This window comes from Gouania willdenowi, chromosome 8 (genome assembly GCF_900634775.1).
Source record: "Gouania willdenowi chromosome 8, fGouWil2.1, whole genome shotgun sequence".
NCBI lineage: Eukaryota > Metazoa > Chordata > Actinopteri > Blenniiformes > Gobiesocidae > Gouania > Gouania willdenowi.
In genome coordinates this window covers 24,398,026-24,424,235 of record NC_041051.1, presented here as the reverse complement: position 1 = coordinate 24,424,235, position 26,210 = coordinate 24,398,026, and the positions used below count along the sequence as shown (strand labels likewise).

The following is a 26,210-nucleotide window of genomic DNA, read 5'->3' as shown; positions in this document are numbered from 1 at the left end:
GGCTTCCAGAGGAGCAGGCGTTATGTTTTAAAGGCAGGGTAACTGATTTTCAAAAGCTAGCATTATTTTGAATGTAGCCTCCCCAATGGCTCCGGCTTTACCTCCCTCGCCCCTCCCCTCTGTGCTCCATCTCACTCACATGCATGTGCACAGCTGCTGCAGAAGAGGAGCTCAGCTCATCACTTCTATTGTGTAGAAACTTTGTCTCATGTCTCATTCAGCAGTAAGTAAACAATAAACTTTACCATTATATATGTTAAAAAACGTGACCAAAAACTGTTTTAACTCTGTCAGCAGTGAGACAGGGAGACGTGATTGGTTAAAAAAAACGCTTTGTTTTTTTCCATTTGGTCGAAGTTATTCCAGGTTTACAGCTGCTAGTTGATGGATTTTCTTCATTCCTTTTTGAGAGCACATAAGATCTAAATTTCTGTCAGAACATAAAGACAATTTCAACCAAAAACTTAAAAAGTGTATCTGGAGAAAATCGCCTACCCTAGCTTTAAGTCTACAGACAGTGATACAATTAAAACGTTGTTTGCATGTTGCATAATATGTTAATATTGAAGAATAAAGTGCACATTTTGAAACTGTTGTTTTCACGTTTGTGTCCAACAATAAACACTGGAGTAAGTAATAATCCAGAAAAGAAATTGCATTTTAAGATGCTTTAAAAACATAAAACCTTTAGTGTGACCCAAAAATAAACATGGACTTTTTAATGCTCCTCTGAAAACACACAGCATGTTTCAGGCTTTACAGTGAGCTGCTCCACCATATGGAGGCAGTTTTGAGAGCAGTTGGTGTAATGATTATAAAAATGATGTTATCCAACTCTGTAGGCCTTGTCTGTGTGAGCTATCAGCACCATGGTGAAGCTAAAAGACACTTCAGAAGATCCTTTTGGTTACGTTACAACCCATATAATGTCAAATGAATTTCTGTGAATGCAACCATGTCGGAAATGAACTGAATAAATAAATAAATAAATAAATAAAAATAAATATATGGTCATTCTCCAAAAAGCGAACCGGCAACACGAGAAAAACATCAAAGATGGACATAATGTCAAATTTTTTGTGCATCAACATAAAAAATGGTGATAGAGACTTGAAGCCTCGTCAGGACTAAACGAAGCCCTTACCCCGGCACTGGGAGGCGGAGCAGCCGCTGCCTGGGGCACTGGTTCAGGGGTAGGTTCAAAGTGGTAGTTCTGGGAAGCTGCAGGCTGCTGGTAGGCTCCTGGTGAAGGAACTAAGTAGAAATCATTGGTTAGAACAGCATTGTCATTAATTTTCCCAAGTGTGCATGAAATCATTCAGACATATTGAGACATGTTGCATGTTCCTGTTGTACAAGCTTAGTTCCACTCAGGCACGTAGTGTGAAACTACTGTCCTTTAACTCTTCCTCTTTCTCTGTGATGCTTCTATCAAGACCCAACATGCACTTCAGTTTTATAAAGAGTTTCACAGTGTTTGAGTCTGAGCAACAACTTCACTGACATCTTTCTTTATTAGACAATGCATAATCAGCTTTAGAAGTGTATCTGATTTTATTTAAGCTTGGTAAACAACAACAAAATAACTTGTATTTGATGCATTGCAAAAAGGTGAATGGGTTAAATGTCAAAGGAAAGTCAGAGGAACGAGTGTTAAACAGCTTATTACTGCAAGATACAAATTACATCTGAGAAATTCACTGTTATTTATTATTTAGGCCCAAATGGTGCTTAGTTAATAAGTAGTCATAAGAAAGTGAGTACCTGGGCTCGGGTTTCCAAGCTGTGGAGGAGGACCTTCTCCTCCCATCTTCCTCTTCTCAAAATCCTCATGGTATTTGATCTAAACAGAGGAACAAAAACATGTCAAAGCACAAATTTGGACAAAAAATAGACAAACAGAACAGCATGGAAGCAGTCCAGCTTCCTTTTCCCTTTTTGCAGTTTGTCACAGATTCCAAAACAAAGCTTTAAACATTTATTTGGTGGCATTTTGTCTTTGTTACCTCCGCCAAGGAGGTAATAAAGACCTGCTTGGCATTTGTCTGTCCGTCTGTTAATTTGGATGTTTTTTAGCAGGAAATCTCAAAAGGTTTCAAATGAAATTTGGTGAGCTGATAGACAATGTCAAAAGGAACAAGAAGTTTATTTTTCGAGATGATCTGGAAGGTACGGCAGATACAGTATCCAGAAGTAGTTTTTGAGCAAGGATATGAGCTGATCTAAACTTGGCGGAGGTTTTTGAATACTCTTGTTTCATTAGTGTTTTCACCTCCAAGATAAAAGAATCCTACTCTAAAACAGATTCGGAAGTTTTTTTTTAACTGTACAGGTGATGTAAGAGCAGATTACATGGATTTCTTCATGGCTGCCCCACTGTGTGAAAAAAACATTTTCAATACTGTCCCTTATAGGAAAATGTATTCAAGTGCAACACATCAAGCTGAAGCTTATTAAACTACATGTACTTCATTAACCATCCACCAGGGGTCTCCCTGTTTCCTACATTATTACTTGAACATTGGTGAAAGGTGGGGCACTGACTACTCAGGAAGTAGTTTGTCACAGGGAGGAAATGACATGATAATATGGAGTGAGCTCACAGTTGCTTAGCAACCATTCTGACACACCAGGAAGAACAGGTGAAGCAAACTAGAGGAGGAAACTCTGCTGAGGCTGGCATGATTTAACAGGAAACTGCATGGGGAACAGGAAGGGGGAGGAGTCAAATGACTAAAAACAGCAATAGTCTGAAGCTGATAAAACCTCAATATGTTGCAAAATACGCTCAACATTTCATTGACAGATTGTAAAATCCACAAGTTATTTAGTGATCAAACAACATGAATCAACCGTGAGAGACGGACGCTGCAGTTTCAACTTCAATCATCCATTCCTTCAAAAGCTCAGAGGACTCGGTGCTGTATGACACCACTGAGTCACTGGGCTGAAATCACACTGAGTCACAGCGCTGCAGCCATGAGTGCCGACACCGATTCTGTCCACGCTTCAGCCAAACTCAAAGGGCCCAGTGTGCCGGCAGCGTCACAGAGCAGCACATTCACATTCGGAGTGTTTGTGCAAAGGACAGTGAAAAGAGCGAGTGAGAGGGAGGCAGTGAGAGGCTAATCTGGAGTTCAATATGCTGAGCGGGATTACTGGGTTTGTTTGAAATGAGGAGGCAGAACACATCATGTGCGTTTAGACCTCAGAAATGATAGATTAATCAAATCTACATCAAAGATACAAAAGAAACACCAACTAAATGTAATCTGAAGTGATCAGCCATTCCATTGATTGTGACTGTAAGCAGACGTTCTTTCATTAGTTGTGGCCAAACACACTTGACTTTGTGTCACTCAGCATGTGTGTACACCTATGAATATATTTAATACACACTTCTTTCCATAATTTACAAATGCATGTTGATCTCAGATGGAAAGGATGAGCCTTCCTTGAATGGAAACAGTAATTACACACCACCCTCCCCAACAATTATACCATTAGTGAGTGCAGAGCTGCTGGGATGTAATGATGGAGGTTTGATGGGGAGCCTTGCACGCACGCACGCACACACACACACACACACACACACACACACACACACACACACACACACACACACACACACACACACACACACACACACACACACACACACACACACACACACACACACACACACACACACACACACACACACACACACACACACACACACACACACACACACACACACACACACACACACACACACACACACACTCCCTTTTCATCTCTTGATTCTACCGTTTCTGTCCAGGCTTACAGCCTAAATAGTTTAGATTAACAGCATCTGAGGAGTCTGTATATATAAAGAACTGCAGTGATACTCACGTTGCTGATTTGATCCTGTGCTTTCTTAAATCTTTGCATCTCGGGCGTGTCTGCAACGGCGCTGAAGCCTTTCCCTTTACTCTTCTCAAACTCCTCCTTGTAGTGGACCTGCACAACAAAAGGACAAGATCATGTTTAAGAGTAAGATACTGACACAAATGTGTGTGGGAGCATTAGTCAATTAGATGAACATATTCTATATATTACATCAACATAAATCATTTACCAACTATGCACAAAAAAAGTTAAAATAAATTAAAAATAAATCAATTAAAAAAAGTTTTAAAATAAAGGAGCAGACTTGGAACTCTTAATTTTCTGACCTTCTCAAAAAATGTCTTTATTGAAAATAGTATTTTGGTCAGCCATATTGTGAGGAGATTTCAATATGCTTCATCTTTCATCTGGAACACTTTGAAAACAGATTGGAATTTTTACCATGAGTTAATTTGAGCTGTATTGGACGGACCCTTAGCCGTACTGTTATAGGTCATGTATAGACTTCAATATGCATCTTTAGGTGGTGCAAATCTGGCTGAAATTCTATATAGCAGCCCTTTAAGTTTTATTCTGGCTTTGTCAGATGATGAAACAAGTAATTCCATTTAAAGTAATCCATAGACTAAGAATTACAACTTTCATTAAGTAATTAGTAAATTAAAGGCTAAAAGGAAGTGAAATTATTCCTGCTTAATCAGAGGATGTTCACTTCCTGTTTACTTTAGAGTTCTAAGGGGATACATTCAGAAGTTAATGGCTAACAAAAAAAGGCGGGGTATGACAAAGGGAGTCATTGTGTTTTCAAGTTCTCCGCCTTATTCTGACCCAAAGACTACAGCAGTAAACGTTGTACAAATGTGGTGTCAGAAATCACCCTCACACTGCAGTGATGTCAAACATTGAAGCACACAAAAACACGTGTGTTTTTTTAATTCACTTTATCCCTGGTTACTCATTGATTCTGACATCATACATTTGTTCCTGCCCTCATAGTGACTGCACAGTAATTTCCAGCCCTCCTGAATGGAGGCCGCCCACACAGTCTATTAACAGGAAGCTGCTTCACAGACTGTCGAACATTCCTTCTTTCACCTCCTCATGGCCTGTGATGACATGAGGTGATTGTGACCAAGTTCTAGAGTCTACAAACACAAATAAATGGAGAAGATTAATGTGAGCAGGGACTACCATTGTTACAGTCAACACCTGATCCTCCCCTCGTATTTATCTTCTCCTTTGTCTTCTAGAGTCTATGCAGACAGCTTTTTTTTCCTCCAATCACACTTCAGCGTTTCACCCCCACCCACTTCTGTTTTCCTGCTGCCTTTTCATTCATTCATATTTTACTGCTTAAATGCAGCATGCAGTCGTCACCCCTTAGAGCAGGAGCTTCTTCCTCATTGTAATCTTCCCCTGTTTTCATTTGCATTCCTCTGGGATATGACTTTGCTCTTCCTCTTTCACGCTGCACTCCTTTTTACTTCTGCGTTGGGGCTTTTCCCGACTTTGTTTGTTTGTTCCCTTCTTGCGCTCCTCGTTGCTTTCTCCTTCAACTAATCAATTTATCGTCTCCGCTTCCCTTTTTTTTTAAAAAATGGCTACGTCTTCTTCTCTGTTTCCCACTACAAAGTCTTTTAATGGTTGTAACAAACCACTACCCCATTACCATAGCAATACAGTTCCCTTAGCAAAGCAGAGACAGGAATTGGTGGTGATGTTCACATGTTACATCAGTGGTACCCAACCACTGGGCCATGGTCCAGTATTGGTCCATTGACTGATTGGTATCGGGTTACAAAGGTAAAAAATAAATTCATTTCAATATATTTTATGTATGTTTTTGGTCATTTTATTTAGAAAAAATTACATTTTTGCACTCCCATGTCCTTCACTTGACTTTATTTGATTTGACTCAGTGCCAAAGCGAGGGCATTCAGATACCGCCGTGGATCCTAAACACTCTCCCACATGAATTTTCACATTTCATAGATCAAAGTATAAGAGGCTATTAAAAAGTTTCTAAATTTACCAAATCTGACATTTAAGCAGGTTTTAAAGTTAGAAATACCACACAATACAGGTATATATGTATATTTAAAAAAGCAACAAGTGAAGCATCCTAGAAAACATTCAATCTGAAAAAGAATGACATATGATAATCAAATTACCATGATTTAGCAGCATTTATTTATTATTGTATAGTGTCTTTCATTGCCCGTTGAGGACGCTGCTGTTCACCCTGCTTTCTCTCTTTCCTTGATTTTAAAGGAGGGCAGGGTAAAATGCCCTGAGGAGTGACTGAGGAGGTTGAAGGCTTAAAGGTAACTGAACTTGTTAGCAGAGTTTTGAATTCTAAAACATTTATTGAGATTTGTCAACATACCTACTTACCGTTATACTTCTAGTTTCAAAAAAGGACATCTTTAAAAATATGAACAGTATAAATTAACTACGGTGCAAATGAAATCTAAATTAAGCAAAATGTTCGAGTAAATAAGTCAAATAATTGTTTGATCACATCAATGTGTAGGTCACTACACACAGAGCGGACCAGGACAAATTTTTTTGCCTTGGAAAAAAATGGTCTCGACCCGCTCTTTTTGTGATGTCAGTGTATAGGATTTATTGGCACTTGGTAATTAAAGACAGAACATTTATTTTTACTGCCCTCCAAAGCTGTGAAATAATTTTTTGTAAAAATCTTTAATTGTAAATTTTCAGACAACTATCTATTGCCTTGCACCAGCAACACAGGGGATAGTCAATCACCAGTTTATTTGGAAACTACTTTAACCAAAAAACAGCAAATCCAAAGTGAAGTGAGCAGCTTTTTACGAGCTGAAACAAACAGCCTGCATGAAAACAGGAGCGGGACCGAAATAAAATGCTGCTACAAATCAGGTGGGACACCAGCTGAAATAAATCCTAAACAGTCCTATCCTCTTTGTGTCCTGGTCCAGGGCCTGGGGGGGGAATTTTTGGTCTGGTCCTGTCCGGCCAGACAGAATCCGCACTGTGAGTGGCGTGCTTAAGAGCCTGTACTTCTCTTTTTAAACACCCACCTGGCTCTGCATCTGGCTCTGCTTTTTGAGGCGGAGGTTCTCTATAGAGTCAGCCACAGGGGTGAAGTTTGTCTTGGGGTAGTGTCTGCAAGTTTAACAAAAAACAAATTATGATGGCACTGCAAACACACAGATACAAAAGCATTCTTCTCGTAATAATATCACACTAATTCCTAAATTCTAAAGAAAAAGTAGCACACAGTGGTCACAGTGGGGAACTTTCACAAGACCATCTGAAATGATGTGGAAGTTGAAGGCAGGCTACAAGTGTGTGACTACAGAGTTTGGTCAAGAGCCTCAACAGGCATGGTTCTTGTCAGCAAAGTTGAATGTTGAGGCTCCCAGACGCTGTGATTTTGATCTCCTGCGCTGTGATGACGACCCTACACTATGTATCACCCAGCATGGGGGCTTTTCTGCTGTTTTAACCTTTTTGAATCTGTACCGTTGTAATAGTTGTTGCATACTTGGACGCAAAAGGGAATTCCAGGCGTGCATGGGTTGTTTAAACTCTTTATCTGCATAAGTGAAAAACTCATACATCAGACGCACCATCTCGTAATTACTACAGGCGATCTACCTAGACCCCGTGCCTTCACCTAAGGACCCCTGCAGCGTCTTAGCTGCCCGATGTTGCCTGTGTGCTAAAGCGTGTCCATAACAATCCCAATATTTAAATTTGGAAAAAAATATATATCATCTTTGCTCTTGGCGCAAGGAAAGTCTCTGGGAATGGAGAACAATGTATGTGTCAAGACAATGTAATCCACGCTTGTGTATACGTGACTCGCATGGCTGATAACTATGCGGGCCGAGCATAAAAATTTTAAAGCCGAAGCGCATCTTCCAATCAGTCTTTTGAATTAAATGCTATTTCTTGTCTATGAGTGTTTATTTGTTGAGGACCTATACCAAGCATGAGTAACTAACTCCATTCATCACGAGCCTTCACCAATTCAAAAATAACTTCTGGTTTTAAAGCAAGGCTGTAACAAACAAACGAAAAACTTAAGATGTACTACACAAAAATGAAATGACTGGTTAAACATGGTGAATTAGGAATAATAGAGCCACATCTGACAATTACTGAGATTAAGATGACATTTAACTATTTTAGCAATGGCACAGTGGAGTGTGCTTTGTTGTTAAGTTGAGTGCATTTTCAGTGACATTGGGTGTGTCTCTGTTAGTGCATCACTTCTCAGAATTCCCAGGCTCGTCTGAGCCAGAGGTTATTACTTTAGAAACCACAACAGCTTTTAAGGGTAATGCTCATGGCTGAAAAAAATCCTCCAAGTGGATGCAAACCACTGATGTGTTTGCGAGTGTTAAAAGGTATAAGTGAATCCCATAAAACTCATCTACAAGATAATGTAAGGAAGGTTACACGTTTGGAAGGAGCGTGGATGAAACATGTTTACGGTAATAGAAGATTAAAAATATCAAAAACACAAAAATGAGCACCATCTAAATGTCATCCAATTTGGGGCCTCCAAAGTTCCATTATCGCGGAAAAACATGGAATTCTCGTCCTGAAAAATAGAGAGCAATTCCCCCCCTATTTTATCTCTATTTAAAATCAGGCCCCAACATCACATAGAAATGCCTCACATGCATGCTTTGGGACAATATCACATTTCCTTGGTATTTTTCCCAGAAACGGGTGGCTGAGGGTCGATAGTCTAATAAATGAAACATAATCTGTCTAATGTCACCCTACCATTTGCCTTACATTATCTGAAGCATATAAAATGGTAAATTAATAACAGTAGTTGACTATTAACCCTATTTATCATGTTTGGTATGATTTTGGAAGTTTAAAGTGTGAGTACACCCTGAAAACCATTAAGTAATGTAGTTAATTGATCCTAGTCCCACTCTTCAAATTTTAGTCTAAGTATTTAAATGTATCGTATGGGTTGAACGCCAGTTATTCAAATTGAATTTTGCTATTGGCTGAGATTAGATCAGTGACATCTTTCTGGATCCGTCACATCAATAACCAAACATTGTTGGCCCAAAATGTCGTTGTGGTTTATAAAATGGGGGGGGGGAAACACACCTAGTTTCCTCCTCACAGCCTTCAGTGAGCATTGACTGACAGCTGAGGAACTGTGCAGCGCTGTGCGGATGGGGCTGCTGAGACTGGGCGTGTCTTAACTACTCTAGGAGTAACACCCATAATCAAGTAATTTTTTAAATTTCCCTTTCGTGGCAGATCAGCAAAAATGACGTGGAATTGGGTAAACCCTGAAACGGAATTTAGGAAATTTTGAAAGAGAAAATCGGAGGCCCTACCTATCTAAATGACATAGTGCCTTGAAGCACTGGTTTCTGGATGAAACAGGAAAGTTAGGGCTGAGCAATTCATTGTATGTACATTCAAAGTAACATGTATTAGATATATACATTTTTGTCTTTACTACGTTTTTTTTGTGTGAGTGTTTTCCAAGTCCAACTTGGCTCTACCTTTGGTCAGTTTCCTTCCACTGGGAACTGTTTTCTGTGTTTGTCTGTCAGTTGATCAAAGCTCTATTCATAAGCTTTGCAAAGAGTTTGAAGTCAGTAAACTTTGCAATTTTACTTTGTTTATTACTATGATGCATATAAATATCCCTAGCTACTTATTGAAAACACTATGGGTATTCCATTGTAACACAAATACAAGTAGAGTCTTTGTGGCATTTTGCAATGTGTGTCTTTAGAAGTTTACATTGCCTTAAGACTAATGCAACTAGGGCTGCCAACTGTGGTTGTTTAGTCGGCGCCATCGGGGTCGACCAAGATTTTCATTGGTTGACCAGCAAAAAAATGCAATGCACTTATATAGGTGATAAGGATTAATCAATATAATGTATTTAATGCCTAAACATGATTCTAAGTCCAGCAAGAACTCTGTGTGAATGCGTGTTAAGCTGCAAAAAAAAAAAAAGTGTTGAGCTTCAGCTGTCACTGCGTTGTCCTCAGGGCAGAGAGGGAACAAATAAAGACAGGCTTGAAGCACAAGCATCCACTCTTAAATCAATCATTTTTCTGCACAGGAACATGGACTATCCTTATATTTGATATGTGGATTATGTAAACAGATCCACTGCTGTCTTTGGCGCTGCGGGGCCCACTGCACACCTGTGTTTGAAGTGCGTTTGTTTCCCCGTGCGCTGATCTGATGTTGACATTACCAGTTTATTAATAATAGCAGGCTAACCACTAAAACAAATGTAAATATCTCATTTGTATGAGGAAAAATAGGTTTTATGTTTTCAGTTTCAGGTCGGGCTCTGATATAAATACCTAATGTCTGTCAGACCTGTAGGTTTCACTTTTGCTTTGTCAGGTTCTGTTCAAAGCTTGAATAAGGTTCATATCATAAATGGTCTGTGTTTAAAAGCAAATCAGCACCACAAAAACGCCATACAAAATATGTCTTTCTTTCTCCTCGTCCTCCTCTGCACCTGCTCATTCATTCTGTTTTTTTTTTTTCATTCTCCGTTTTTTTTTTTTGGTCAACTAATTGCTACGTGTGCCATAGTCTTGGTCAACCAACCATTTACTTGGTTGACTACAGCTCTAATTGCAACTGCCAAAATTTCTTCAAAAAAATAAAAATAAATAAATAAATAATCAACCATGTGTGTACTAGGCGGACAGCATGTTGAAACAAATGATTGATTTTCAATTCATTCAAAGGGTATGCGCGGACATTATCTCATTGTCTCCTGGGGAAATAAAGAACAATGTCAGTGCCCGAGAAGAAAAAAACAAGCGCAGCCATTGTAAAGATTAGTGATGCCTCATCAAAAAAACTAAAGATAAATCAGGACAAAAAAGTTTAACAACAATAATGTGAATAATAACGTAATCCTCCTACAGAATCAATTACAGAAACCTAGCATCCAGCGCTGTAGTCCTGAAGTGCTTCCACTGAAGCTGTTTATAGCAAGCAGACCTGTTTTAAACAGAGCAGGAGGAGAATAATAAACAGGCTAAAGAGCCTTATTTGCTTGTGAAAGGAAAATTAGAGACAGGAATACGAAAAGAAGCTTTTTCAAAGTATAATGAATGATTCCTACCCAACTAAGCAAGGAAACACCTACATTTTATTCTAAGAACTGAGTGCACGCATAGATTATAGGTAAACTGCTAAATAAAAGGGAAAAGGACTGAAAACTCACTAGAAATGAGAAAAACAAACTAGTAAACAACTATAATCAGGGGAAATCATGTAGTGAATGCATATAAATTGAAGGTAAAGCAAAGACAAACAAGTGGCCTGTCATAAAAAAAGCAGGCAGGGCTCTACTTATGCTGACATAATTCCTAATGAGAACATGTGGTCCTAAAGTAAAAAATATATGGAATCAGAACAGTATCATAATGAATGAACTCTTGCAGGTTTTTCACAAATGTGCATGTTTTGTTTCATAGTTGTATTTCAGATTCACAAATGCACACACTCTGGTTCACAATATTTGTTTCGCAGTTGTATTTCAAATGCACACAATCTGTTTTGCAAATATATATTCATAAATGCACACGATCTGTTTCACACACTTTTAAACCAATTGCAGAGCTACTGATATGTGCGCATGCGCAGTGTTCAAACAAGAGTGTGGAGAAAATGTAAGCCATATGATTGGCTGAAAGCAAACACACCAATTGGCTAATGAATCTGTCAATCAGTTTTATCAGCCAATGGTGACGTCAGGACAGTCTCAAAATTCACCACACAGATTTTTCTCACAAATGCGCAGAGGTTTCACAGCACAGAAGCAGTTTGCAAGTATGGAAGTGTGCCTCAAAATAATATTTGTGAAGTAGAGCGTGTGCATTTCAGAATTTATAGTACAAATTTGCATAAATTATATATTTGCAAAACAGATTGTGTGCATTTGAAATACAACTACGAAACAAAGCATGTGCATTTGTGAAAAACCCTGCAAGAGTTCATTCATTATGATACCATAAAAATATGGGGGCACAAAAAATATTTATTCATAGACACAAAAATATGCAGCACCTCACACTTTCTTTTATTTACATTTTGATTTCTAATTTCTTTCCTCTGTGATGCAAACACAAAGGGTATTGTTGTAGGGCTGGATAATCGGCCCAATTTCCTTCTTCGGCTCTGATTATTGAAGCCTCAATCGGATCACAAACCGATTTTTGATTATTAATGATTATCGATAGCATTTTTGGTCATTGCTGATTAATAATCTTCCATGTAACACTTGAAAGCACCTTCAGAAGTGCATAGTGTCATTGTAATAACCCAATTAGGCTCGCCTGGTTAATATTACAATTTGAAAAATGTAGATAATCTTTGGAAATTTAAGAATGGATTGATAGTCGTAATTGTCAATAATATAGTTGTGGAAGTGTCTGTGTCCACCAACCTCCTAAAATGGACAGAAATGTTCGGGATTAAAGAGAAAGTAAATGGGAGCGCCTCGTGTAATGGTTAATGGGTTAATAATGATATGTATGTTTGGTATTTTATCTTTCCTTGCACAATATGCAACAAGAAAGCAATTCTCTCACTTAAAAGAAAAGACACTGCCTTAGTGTCTTGTTTTAGGAAATTGCTCCTACCCTGTCATGTATTTTATTTTATTTTCTAAATGTTAAGTGTGTCGTCAAGTGAACTGACCCGATGAAACCAAGCACAATCCCGGGTGATAAAAACCTGGAGTGGTAAATGAGAAATGGAAATGACCTTGGTATACTGCAAAAATAACAGAACTTAACGCAGGTATTTCAATGCATAATGCTCAATGATATTTTGCTGTCACAACCCAGTTGATAAACAAATGACAATTGCGATTTATCTTTTTATTTCTAGCCTGATTATTCAGCCCTACTTGTTAATACATGCCACACCGTCGCTTCTTTCCCACTGAAAGATTTCAGACACTTTTCCAACACTTTTAACAGAGAGAGAGAAAGACAGAGAGAGAGAGAAAGGGAGAGAGACACAGAGAGAGAGAGAGACACAGAGAGAGAGACAGAGAAAGAGAGAGAGTCAGATTCCATAGATTCCTCACAAGCCCTGAGCATCAATGTATGTTCTGCAGCATGAGTGAACATGCTAGCTTTCAGAGTAGCCATCTGTGTCACTCTAGAGGAACTTCAGGAATTCTGTTTGTTGATGTCACCCCTTCCCCCACCGAGTACAAGAAGGGTGGGGGTACTTTCCCACACCCCATAGCTATAGGCCTGGTCTCTGGAGGGGGGGGCTGGAATAGTCACAGATAAACAGCAGAGGAGGAAAAGCGGGGCCATCGTTGGGTTGCAACATGCTCACACATGCACTGCCAGAGTCCTGTTTCAATCAGGGTGCGGTGGGGGGGGGGGTCAGATTAAAGACTGCTGTTTTTGGGTTGCAGGCGAAGCAGCTTGAGTGTTACACATTACAGATGCTGGATGACTACATGATTACAGAGTAAATGATGACATTGGGGTCAACTTACGCATTACAGTATGGTGTCTTGTTGAAGCCTTTGTAATTCTTCATATTCAGGGTCATTTTGCAAACCTCGCAGCTGAAGCATCCTTTATGCCAAACCTGTGAGAAAAAAATAAGAGCACATCATACAAAAAGCATGTTTGAGTGACAAAACTACACAAATTCAACAAATAAAATGCATCTAAACGAAAAGGAAGGCCAGTTTGTATTGTGCATTTCAAGTTCAAGACCACTTAATGTACTTTACATTTGCTTGACAAGAGAAAATTATAGCAAAATACTTGTTTTTAAGTTTACTGAATGCACTATATTTGCTCCAACAAAAACAAACCTTATCAATTGTGTTATTATTAACATAAACACCATTTTTACTAGCTGATTAAAGTCTGTCATTGTTTTTTTCTCCACACGGTTTAAATATGTCATGTTTTTATTTCTGACTCAAATATTACAAATCTGCATAATAAAAGCTGAGATCTGCAACATATTAATTTGAATAGCAATTAAAAAAGAAGACCGAAGACATACTTGCATAGTTGAGTTAGTTAAATTATATTTCCGCTCTGGGTTTTTCACAAAGTAGATATTTTGAGACGGAATTTTCAAAGACAAAAATAAAGCCATACACTTTGTTTCCACTTCCTCTGCAACTATCTGGTTACTATTTATGAGTGGATCGTGAAGTGAGATGAGCAATACGTTTTGACTCACAAGCAACTATCCTCATTAATTTAACAATTTTTATTTCAAATAAGATAAACTTATAAATCAAGTTTGAAAAAGAGTTTCCATCACATACAACATTACAAGCTGGGATCTAATAATACCCAAGAGCCAACAAATGTTTTTTGGAAGCCATGCATTGCTGTAGGTCCTTCTTCCTCTCCACTAAAGATTGTGCCTCTGTTTCCCTCTCCACCCTTTCCTCCTCCTTCCTTTCCTTCTCCTGGCCCTGTGCCGATCAGCGGCTTGAGGGTCCGATGAGGGACTGAAGGAGGATCAGGAAAGTAAGAAGCTGGTGAAAGCCAAAGGAAAGCAAGCATAGATTGGAGGGTGATGGGAGAGGAAAGGCCAGTCAGTGAAGCAATGATCTGGCTGCTTCTGCTATCATCATGGGAGAAGGAGGAAAGCAAAGGAAACAGAGCAAGGGGGGAAAATGGGCGGGAAGGACAGAAGGAGTCCCAATTAACTTGGCCTTGGGGCATTTACCATGTCTCTCATTCCCTCGCCCACGCTTTATCATTTTCTACACCCAGTGCCCACAAAAAAATGCACGACTAAACAACAAATCCATTCAAGAGGTTTTTGAATATGAAACAGCTGCAGAAATGAAAACATGTCGTTTCTCTGCCCATTTTGACACAGTTTATTAATGTGAAGTTTGATGGCAAATCATCAAGATGAACTTTAGCAAGACTGGAAATATTCAAACATAGAAATATGATCACACTGAGAACGCTAGGACGTTTACTTCACCAGTCGCACTAAAATACATTTTTAATTGAACAGCCTCGTTGGATCGACCAGAACAATATGTGGATGTAACCGACATACTTGTTGGTAGGTGCCAATAGTTTCCCTTTTTTCTTTCCTCTTGGAATCCACTGTCTCACTCAAACCACTGCACAAAGTTAGCATTTAATAAACTCATGTACAAGGAGATTCGTGGCGTGGTGCAATCCATATATAAACACTATTGCAAAGTCCTGCAAACACGGACTTTGATCCTCCAAGAACACATTTCTGTCCATTTAGAAAAAGCACACCAGCTGAACTCCATGAGAAGGGACGAACAAGCTCTTCCACATTCCACCTGGGTGACTGGAACGACCTTTGATGATGACTGTGATTAAACCTTAGTCCTAAATCATCCAAACATTTTAATCATGTTTGGATCAAATCAGGAGTTAACAATACAGCTTTTGATTTTCTGCGGACGTGGAAAAGATATTACTGAAAAGGATAAATGCAATATTGTTACTGTTATTATAAATATTGTTGAACAAAATCAAGCAGAAATATCAATATGACAGAATATACCCCAACATACATGTTCTGGGACAATATCATGCATTTACATGTAATCTTCCAAGTAAATCCTGGCGCAAAATCTGACATAATATTACACGATATGAACAAGTTAGCACACTGGCGTAGTGGTTAGACTTAGCAATAGCCTCACAGCAAGGTTCTGGGTTCAAGCCGAGGTGTGGACACTTGGGTCCTTTCTGTCTAGAGTTTGCATGTTTGTCCCAGCTTGATTCCAAAAACATGACTGTAAAGGTTGATTGGAAGCAAGCAGATCAGAAAATGGATGGATGGAGGACTGACTTCATCTCCTGAAATGGAAAGAACACACACACTGAACCCAAACTGATTTGGGGCAATATCACACATTTGCATGATATTTTTTGCAGTAAAAAGAAAGCCTAATGGCTAGAAATTTTAGAGATTTTGCGCAACATTGCACGTGATTTCAGCATGAGCTTTCGGCCAACTTCTGGAGCAAAAAAGAAGTATGGATATGATGTTCGTTAACTCAATTAACTGAATTTGGGACATTTAATAGACAGTACAGTAATGGCATCTGATTAGGGAAAGCTGACAAAAAAGAAACAAAATGGAAATGGTAAACTATTGAAACGATAAATCAAAGGCTCTATTACACACAAGTATATATAGCATTCATATCAAGCTATAAATATTCAATCTTAATATTACAACCCTTGGAGAATATTTCAAACTAATTGCATCATTCTACTATAATTGAACACATTATTTACAAGTACAGTACGGTACAAAAAGCCTCCAAGCTGAAGAGGCCAGGTAGAAGCAAATACACAGGTGTAAGACATCCTAAATGTGTGTTAGGAATAGCAAGGCCATCCAGCAGTAAGCCATCTACAGCTCAAGGAAACCCGAGCACTCGTGTGCTGAGTCTGGCAGTGAGCTGGAAAATGAGGACACTGCAGAGATGAAGCTCCTGAAAATAAATCAGAGAAAGAAAAAAAACCTTTCTGTCTGCCTGCATCCAAGCAGCTCAAGGGCAAATGGGTATACACACGCTTCAGTGTGTGTGAGAGTGTTAACAGAGCATGGCTGTAGTTTTATATGTAGGTTAAATGTGTCAGTGCATGATGCATGTGTGTCAGGGAGAATCAAAGAGTCCAGCACTGAGAAAATGCTCAGTCAGCCTCACAGCTTCAACCCAGTAAGCTAAATATGAGAAGGCCAATACAATAACCTTGTAGGTACTTGAGAAGTTCACACACCCTTGCCATATATATATATGAAATAATATAAAGATACTGTATATGAATATACAATACATACATTGGTAGGTAATCCGATTTTCCAAGCAATCGGACCCGTTTCTTTTCCATGACATGGAACTACCTCACATGCATGTTTTGGGACAATATCACACATTTACGTGCTACTTTTCACCAGAAACGGGTGACTGAATGAATGCAGAGCTTCATCTGAAGTGTGTTTTTAATATTTGTGATACAAAGAGGTTTAAGCTGATGGTGTATTAGCTGAGCTGGTGATGAGTTTACCTGGTGACACGTCACAACAGAAGAATTACACCTCCATTTATTTGGCTGCGAGAGGTTTCACAAATAATGTTTTGGGACACTATCACACATATACAGTACATGAAGTTTTCCTTGTTAAACGGGAGGCTGCAGGTCTTGCAGTGTGGCTAAAGTTGCTCTTGTAATCCCACCTGATATCAGTGTATCAATCCCATTGTAGTTAATGGGTTAGTAATAAATGGGTTTCTAATGAGCATTCTGAAACTATACACTTGAGTGTGAAAATTATTTGCATGTACATACAGACTGAACAGGCAAAGTGGTTTGATATATGCTTGAATATTAGCTCAAAAGTAGAGCTGGGCATCGATTCAGACTTCCAAAAACTATTTGCAGAATTTGATTTGATTCTCAGAGATCTGATGCTGTAAATAATAGTAGTCTAACTTAGTGTAGTATTTAAAATATTCATGTTTACATTAAGAATTGAGTCCATATCACTCACTGCATTACATATAGTAGAAACGATTTATTAAATGATCGTTTTAAGGATTTTATGAATCGACATCAGGCCATTCAAAGGAAAATTGTTTTTCCCATCTCTCTCTCCCTCTCTTTTAAAGGAAACCAATGTTCAGATGTTCTAGTTTTCAACAAAGCAAAAAAAATTGCTTAAAAGTCGCAGAGATTTTTTTTAGAAAAAGCCTGTTTTCTCAGCTTTTTGCTTTGAAACTGGCAATTTGTGTAAAACTTGCTCCATTCAACTGCTTATTATGGAAGAATGAAACAAGTTAAACATTTTTTTTTTTTTGATGAAAGTAGAGGCTTCAATCTTTCAGAATCTGGTTTCAGATTTCAGATTGTCATAGTACAAAAAAATCTGTCTAAATGCTCTAAAATGGCTGACACTGAGGCAGTGTGGTAGAAATTCTGAAAATGGCTGGCACTGAATGAGTTAATCTGCTTGCTGCTGCTCAGTGCTATTTCCACCACCACGGTGGAATTTACGCAGTTTCATATTTACAATACCAAGAAGTACAAAGATAAATGCAAAGCCCATCTTACCATTTCTAGTAATGATTCATACATCAGGCAAAAAAGCAACCCCACAAAGCACGTATTTAGGTGACATTAGTGGTTTATTGGTTTCTTCCATAAAAGTATATTTAGCAATTGTGATGGTTTCACAAATAGTAGTCTAGTACTGGTAGATGAGACATCAATACCATAGATCTGAAAGACCTGCTGTGTTCATACCTGACTAACATGTCACTGATGTATTCTGGACCAAACCCATTCACACATTTATACACCAGCAGCAGAACTTTAAAGTTTATTCTGAGGCTGACTGGGAGCCAGTGTAAAAACTTTAAAACTGATCCTAACCCTAACTTGATCTGACTGCTGAATGTAAGATCTGAGTCAATCAGAACACCAAGGTTTTTGACTTGGTCTTTAGCTTTTAAAGATCGAGACTCAAGATAATTGCTGACAGCAGTCCTCTTTTCCTTGTTACCAAAGACAATCACCTCCTTCTTGTCATGGTTTAGTTGAAGGAAGTTTTCACTCATCCAGCAGTTTACTTTTCCTAAGCAGTCACACAACACCTCAATGACCATAGTTATCTGGGTTCAGTGATAGATATAGTTGTGAGTCATCTGCGTAGCTCTGATAATCAACCTTACAGTTCTGTAAAATTTGTCCTAAAGGAAGCATATAAAGGCTAAACAGAAGGGGACAAAGAACAGAGCCCTGAGGAACCCCACAGGACATTGGTAATCTGTCAGATTCAAAGTTTCCAATGCTTACAAAATAACTTCGCTCCTCCAAGTAGGACTTAAACATTGCATTACTTTTCCATTAAGTCCAACCCAAGTTTGCAATCTGTGCAACAAAATTGTATGATCTACAGTGTCAAATGCAGCACTTAGATCCAATAGAATGAGAACAGATACTTTTCCGGAATCAGTGTTCAACCTTATGTCATTGATCACTTTGATCAGAGCAGTTTCAGTGCTGTGGTGAAAACGAAAACCTGACTGAAATTTATCAAATATTTTGTTGAATGTTAAGAATTGACTGAGTTGGTTGAAGACCACCTTCTCAATGATCTTGGCCATGAATGGAAGGTTGCTGATTGGTCTATAGTTAGCCAGTGTAGAGGCATCCGGTGTTCTCTTTTTTAACAGAGGTTTCACAGCAGCTACTTTCAGGGATTTTGGTACGGTGCCTGATTCGAATGAGCAGTTAATTATCTGACACAAATTAGTGACAATTGACTTCACAACAGTTTTAAACAAGTTTGAGGGTATTGTGTCAAGGCAACACGTTGATGGATTCAGCTGCTGAACAGTTTCCTCTTTTGTTTTTGGGTTCACTGTAATAAACTAACATTGTAGTTGACTCATCCCTCAGTGGTTGAAGCTGTTCAAGCTTTTTGTTATTTTGCTGGTTTGTTCTGATGTTTGACCTTATTGATTGTATTTTTTCATTGAAATATACAGCAAATTCATTGCATTTTCCAGCTGACAGTAATTCAGGGGCTATATAAATAAGGGGCTAAATAATCATGGCTAATCAAAAAAATAATCAATAGATTAGTCGATCGCTAAAATAATCGTTAGTTGCACCTGTATTCACGAGTCATTACAGGGAGGGTACTTCATAATAAATACTTAGTCATTTAGTGGCATTTGTGGTTGATGAGTCAGCACTACATTCCCTCTAAATATAGTGAGAGGTGGTAGACCGTTTCCTCTGAACATGAGGGCAGGCTAACAGTGCCATAAAACAGCAGAACAGTGATGATGCGTCACTGATTTAGAAAAACCTTCATCCAATAAGAATGTTTACTACATTACAAACATTACTAATCACATATGGTACCACCATAGAGCCTCTGATTACAGTTAGTTTCACGGTTTACCCATTTCCATGTCACGGCCATGTGTCATTTTACACTTTTGCGTTTTATCGTCTTTACTTGTTTAAACACTTTACTGGCAATTAAACAGTTAAACGGAGTCAACTACAGTTATTAATTTATTAATTTACAAAAACAGGAGGATTTAACTGAAGTCACGCGAGATTATGGACCCTCAGCAAGAGGTGGTTGATGTGGGAAAAAAATCAGATCGCTTATTTGTAAACTCCAAATTTTATCATTTAGATTATACAGACTATTTTTTGAGTTGTTTACTAGTAAAAAATAAAAAAAATAAACCCCTCCAATTTACCTCCTAGCCATAAACAAAAAGAGGATAAAATATAATTTAAGTCGGCACTTTTTTTAATTTATGTAAGCAATTTACCAAGTATAACTATATTAACATTAAATATTAAGATTGATGTCATAAGTTGTTTTAGTCACACACTGTTTTTATTTTTGCTTAGCTCCAAAGGAAAAACTCAAATGACACCATTAAAGTAAGGTAAACACTTGCTACATAAGAAGGCAGCATATCAGTCGAGGGACTTCAATTTGTTTTTGAGGTAACACACGTTAATAAAATCTTACTTTAAATAGTGTTTTGAACACCACATTTCCCACAGTTTGGACGATCATATCTTTTGCAAGGTGAAACGTTACAACTTCGGCTAGGCCTCGGCGATATGAACCGATATTCATATATCATTACGTTTCCTCATAACGGCAATGGCCAATATGAATTCAGTATTTTTTCTCTAAATGTGGTTTAACCGGAAAAACAATACTCGGTCAAAGTCATTGGAGTCACCCGTTCTATAATAGTGTGTAAATGTGTGATATTGTTTCAAAACAAGCATATGAGGCATTTCTGTCATGTTGGGGCCTGATTTTAAATAAAGAGAAATATATATATATACACATTAAAGAGAAAAAAAAAAAAAAAAAAAATTAAAACAGGTTCAGATTGTTTTTTCCATTTTAGAATGTGAATGCTACCTTTTATGTCCATTTTATATGATCAGGGAATATTGGAGGATCTATTATTAGTACATTACACATTTAAGTACTGGCTGTAGCTTGCTTCCTTAAACGCTAAAGCCAGTAAAGAATCAAGAGTTGCACAGTGTGCCAAATATATTCCCTGGCCTTTAACCTCTTCCTTTGCAAATTTCCGGGGATTGAGATGGAGCTGAACAATTGAGGCTCACATCTCCACCAGAAGCCCAATATGGCACTTAGATGAAAGCACACTGAAACCATTAGAGACAAATGGACCTGCACACACTGCAGCTGGACTAAAAAAAACAAATGTCAGATTTATCGCCGTGTCTGTGAGGAAGATTGGGTTTAAAATCTTATTAAAGAAAACAACTGTGTTCGTACCTAACACATGAGAGATCACATACACTTAGCAACGTGCACTGTATTTTTTACTATTGACTCGGCCAAGTACAAACAACAAAACATTTTGGAAATAATCATATTTTCTCCGTCTGCAATTAACTTGAAATAAAGTAGCTATAGTACCCATCTAACTCTCATAATTAAAAGATTGTGGAAACATACAGAAATGACAAACTACCCCTAGCCTATGAGCCAGATAGGAAAATATATATATTTTTTTGAAAAAGCCTGTTTTCTCAGCTTTTTGCTCTGAAACTGAAGATTTGTGTAAAACTTGCTCTATTCAACAGCTGATTACAAAAGAACGAAATGAGCCAGAAGCAATTTTTTTTTTTTTTGTTGATGAAAGTAGAGGCTTCAATCTTTCAGAATCTGATGTCAGATTTCAGATAGTCATAGTAGAAAATATTCTGAGTCTTTAAAATCAGTCAAAATGCTCAAAAACGGCTGGCACTGAGGGGGGTAGAAAATCTGAAAATGGCTGGCACTGAATGAGTTAATTAATCATTGTATTTATTTCATAAACGTAATCAAGCAAAAATATTAAACAATATTGCAAGTGTCATATTGAAATTTCCTTGTCTCCACCCATTAGTTTACATGTAGAATTACATGTAAATGTGTGATATTGACCCCAAATATGCATTCTGAGTTTTTTGTAATTTCTGCTTTATTTTGTGTAAAAAAAATATACACTAAAAATGTAACATTATTTCCATTCCCCTTTTAGGAAGTGGATTATGTAATTTCCTACTTACTCACATGTATTTCAGCCAGTAAGGACATGTAATTATGGAAAGCTGATGAAATGTGTGTAAAACAGAAAATTGGAGGCTTTCAAATACACTGTCTTTCTACATATTAATGTTTTTCTTTATCTTGGTACATTTTGAAATGATGCTGGTACCTAATTAACTGGCTGCTTTAAACAAAAGCTCAATTAAAGCTTGGCTACATACAAACCAATCACTCTCACTGCTAATCAGAAAACCTAAATGTTCTTACAAAGTCAAAGAATGAAGAGCTGAGAGTGTTGTTTGTGACCAGTTGCTAAGGCTGAGCTTGCACATAAACGCGTCGGTGACATGTATAATTATAAATGGGCCAACACAGTAGATTTACTACAGAGGAACCGAGTGCAACGCGTAGCAAACATTCATCACTGTTATATACTAATAAATTGCATTAGAGATGTTAGACGACAGGGTCTGAACTCCTGCAGGCGAGAACAGGGGTCGTCATTGAGTCTCACTCGAAGCAGACAGTAGAGCAACAACAGTCTGTCCTCGGAGTTTCTGAGGAGCTTTCAGCCTAACCACTCAACACAGACACACTTTATTGTGAAAACACACTATTTCTACCTCCTGAGGCGGAGAATAATAGGGGTGCTTCATCAGCCAAATTTCCTGATTCCAATAAAATCTTGATTCGATTTCAAACCGATTTGTGATTATTAATGCTTACCAATTGTTACCGATTATTTATCTTCTATTTAACATCAATCTGCTGCTGAATTATTTGATTTATCTTGAGTAACACATCACAGTGGGGAGTGGTAACTCGTCACTCACGTTATCATAGCAGCAAGTCAAGACTGACCTTTAATGCAATCTAAGAAGAGCTACTGAGATCAATGCAGCAATACAAGTCTGACAGCAACCATAATATCACCTTTATAAATCACTGTTTCTCAAATGGGGGTACGTGTACCCCTAGGGGTACATGATGGCACTACAGAGGGTACTTGAGAGAAAGTGGAAAATAACAAATAAAGTGAGAGTCTTGGTCCCACCCCAGGTGTGATATGACCAGAACTGATTAAAAACTATAAAAGTAAATCTATTCAGGAGCCACAGTTTTTCAACCTTGGGTTTAGGACCCCTTGTGGGGTCACCTGAAATTTCTGAAAAATTAAAATAGATTTTTGAAATGTTTCAATTACAATTTTTTTTTTTTTTTTAAATCAAAATAACTTGCAATCTTAAACAACTGTATTTCAATATTTTCACTTTGTAAATCTAGTTCAACTAAAACACAAAACTAATTCTAGAATAAAATGTCTTTGGGGTCACCAGAAATTCTTAATATCAAAATGGGGTCACGATCCTAAAAAAGTTGGGAGTCACTACTACACTAAATAAAATGAGATTCTATAAAATGTGTGTTATCACTCATTAATTCCACCATTATGCTCTATAGTTGTTTTTTTTCCACCATATTCTGAGAAAAATGTAGTCAGACAAAGGGAATACTTGAATTCAGAAATAAAAAAGGGAGTACTTCAGCGAAAAAAGTTAAAGAAACACTGTTCTAAATGATTAAAAATATACCAAGGAAAGGAGTTGTAACAGCTTCAACAGAAATGCACTTCCTGTTTTATTGCATGCTCGGCGGCCCAGCCCTGCTACACCGGAATGCAGCTGACAGGACAAATTACACTCGTCTTTTCTTCACTCCTATAACGGACGAGACAACAAGACAATAATACAAGTTATACGGGTAAATCGCCAGATCCCAACAGGTGAAGGCAACCTGAAGGACCACCATCCTCAGTCAAATCAGAGGAAAAAAGCAAACTAAAATCAATGAGGGTGCCATTGCTTTGGTGTTGTTGGAGATGTTGATGCAGAATAGAAGGCAAACAGCGGGCTTGGCTCCTGTGCTGTGTGGGAAGCAGGAAGACGGCACTGCAGGCCTCTGACAGAGCACGTTTTATGGGAGTGTCTGTCTGCAGGAATGTTCCACAGTGCATTTAGGCTGCATTTGTGGCAATTCGACTCACATCAATAACCGCCTTCTACATGGCCACATTAACACATCCCACATTCCCGTGTATGAAGTGGCTGCTCTGATTGTAGATGCAGAGATCATAGTTGGATTGATTTTATTTAAGAGCACTTTGGGGAAACATCTGTCACATTTTTGCAGCAGAACAGTAATACATGCTGTGGAGAGCTAATGCTAACACAGATAAGTGCTTTATGTGATGGCTCTCCACCTTCTCTAACAGTAAAACTCAGACACAAGTATGTTTGAAAGAGGATTGATTTTCACTCGTCAGTCATTCAGACATCCAAAAGCCCAATTATCAACCCACCCCCAACATGGCATTGGATTACAAAAACATTCATTCTCATACTGAGCAACTAGACCCCACCCAGCCAAAGCATGTTACTGTACTACACAAAAGGTGAATCGTAATCAAATAATAGGGGTGGCAATCCTTAACTATCCCATTAAACAATTAAAAATAAGAGTTAAAACTACAGCAGAGATATGGTACATGTAGCACATAGTCATTCACTGCCCTGATTTAGATCAGTGACCCAAACAGAGTGATTATAGGTGGAACTGATGGGATTATCACTGTGGCTCAGATTAGACCAAACACTGCAGGACTAATCATCCTCAGCCGATATTAACGAGTGAATCTGACAATTACAAATACAAAATTTAAATAAAAAAAAAAACTGCTCTGAATAATATAGGGTGTGGATGGACACTTATAAATAACTAGGGGTGTCCCAATTTTTTCACTTCCGACACGATACCCATTTAGATGTCTTCAGAATCGGCCAATACCAATATTAAGAGATACAATATGAGCTAGAAGATCAACCTTAATAAATCTAATTTAAAAAATTAACAAACAAAAAAAAACAAAACATATTTCTTAAGTGCAAAATAACCACTAGTTTAATTTAAACATCAGTATGTTCTACAATTGATAAGAACTAATATATATATATATATATATATATATATGAAGACTGAAAAATAACCTCCATAAATCCAATAACAATAAATTATGTATGGGAGATTTTAGATGTAGGCTAATATAGTTGGATAGTTCCTTTTTAGCTGATATCTGATTGGGACAAAGTGTTGTACCTTGAATTTGAATTCTCAATTCAGAAACACTGGAAATGTTCAAAAATATCTATTGAGCTATGTAAAATAGTAATAAAAATAATAATAATAACATATATAATATTTAAACATCTAAATGTATCTTCTTGGTTAAGGAAAACTTACCTTTATAAGATAGATACATATTTTCTTTCCTAGCTATGAGACTGATGTTCAAATACGATGCAGATGTCTGAAGTTGTTTATTATTAGGTATTATTAGGTGTAACATCTCGGTGAGATCAATCAGCGCTGTTGGAAGCAGCGGTGCCTGCCAGGCCCAGGCCGGGCTCGGCTGTTACAAACCCCGAGCACCGCTGCTTTAGAGGCTGGAATTACAGCTCAACCTAAAAGCCATTAACTTCACCAAACACACGTCTGCTTTTCACACAACACGCTAAAATATCACGTTACCATGAAGCTTAATTCATGTTTCTGGTCTGCATTAAAGTGATTTCCTCTCCTTCCGGACGTTAGCTAGGCGTTAGCACGCCTAGCTAACGAGGTACCTGTTCAGTTCGTTTCATTCACAAAAAACGTGCCGCAAGCGTAAATGTAGAAAAGGGCACAGAAAAGTGCAGCGACTACACATAAAATAATGGACTGGTGTTGTGGTATTTAAACTGGAAAACCGTGTAACATCGTTTCCGTGTCCTTACCTTGTCCAGACAGTTCACTTTTTCCGTGGGGTAAACGATTCGATTACATCTGCTACACGGCGGATTCATGTTGAACGAATGCTGTGGTAGCGCCCAAACCTCCGGTGATTCTGGATGTAGCTGTGTGCTAATGGGTGTTAGCCTTTTGAAAAAACTCGCCACTAACAAAAATAGTGGCAGCCACACAGATGTGTTTGATGAAGGAAAATCCAGGAGGCTGTTGTTGTCGTAGCCGCACAGCTGGCTGTCAGTCCACTAAGCAGACACGGATAGCGCGCTCCCGACCGACCCCGGTCCTCCCTCCCTGGGATGCACGTGCCCGCGAAGAAAGGGAAGGGGTGGCGCGTTTTTTCAATTTTTTTTTTT

At 38.2% G+C, this 26,210-nt stretch overlaps 1 protein-coding gene across 1 annotated transcript in view; it reads right to left on the bottom strand.

Annotated features, from left to right (window-relative positions):
• The window catches only part of lasp1 (LIM and SH3 protein 1), a 29,068-nt gene extending 2,919 nt beyond the window's left edge, over window positions 1-26,149 (bottom strand). The window contains exons 1-6 of the mRNA XM_028455847.1: window positions 25,845-26,149; window positions 13,409-13,503; window positions 6,939-7,023; window positions 3,877-3,984; window positions 1,765-1,843; window positions 1,145-1,254 (exon numbers count right to left, since the gene is read on the bottom strand). Coding sequence (XP_028311648.1) covers window positions 1,145-1,254; window positions 1,765-1,843; window positions 3,877-3,984; window positions 6,939-7,023; window positions 13,409-13,503; window positions 25,845-25,913 — 546 coding nt within the window. The 5' untranslated portion in view covers window positions 25,914-26,149. The remainder of the gene's footprint in view (window positions 1-1,144; window positions 1,255-1,764; window positions 1,844-3,876; window positions 3,985-6,938; window positions 7,024-13,408; window positions 13,504-25,844) is intronic.
• Window positions 26,150-26,210: the final 61 nt, after the last annotated feature.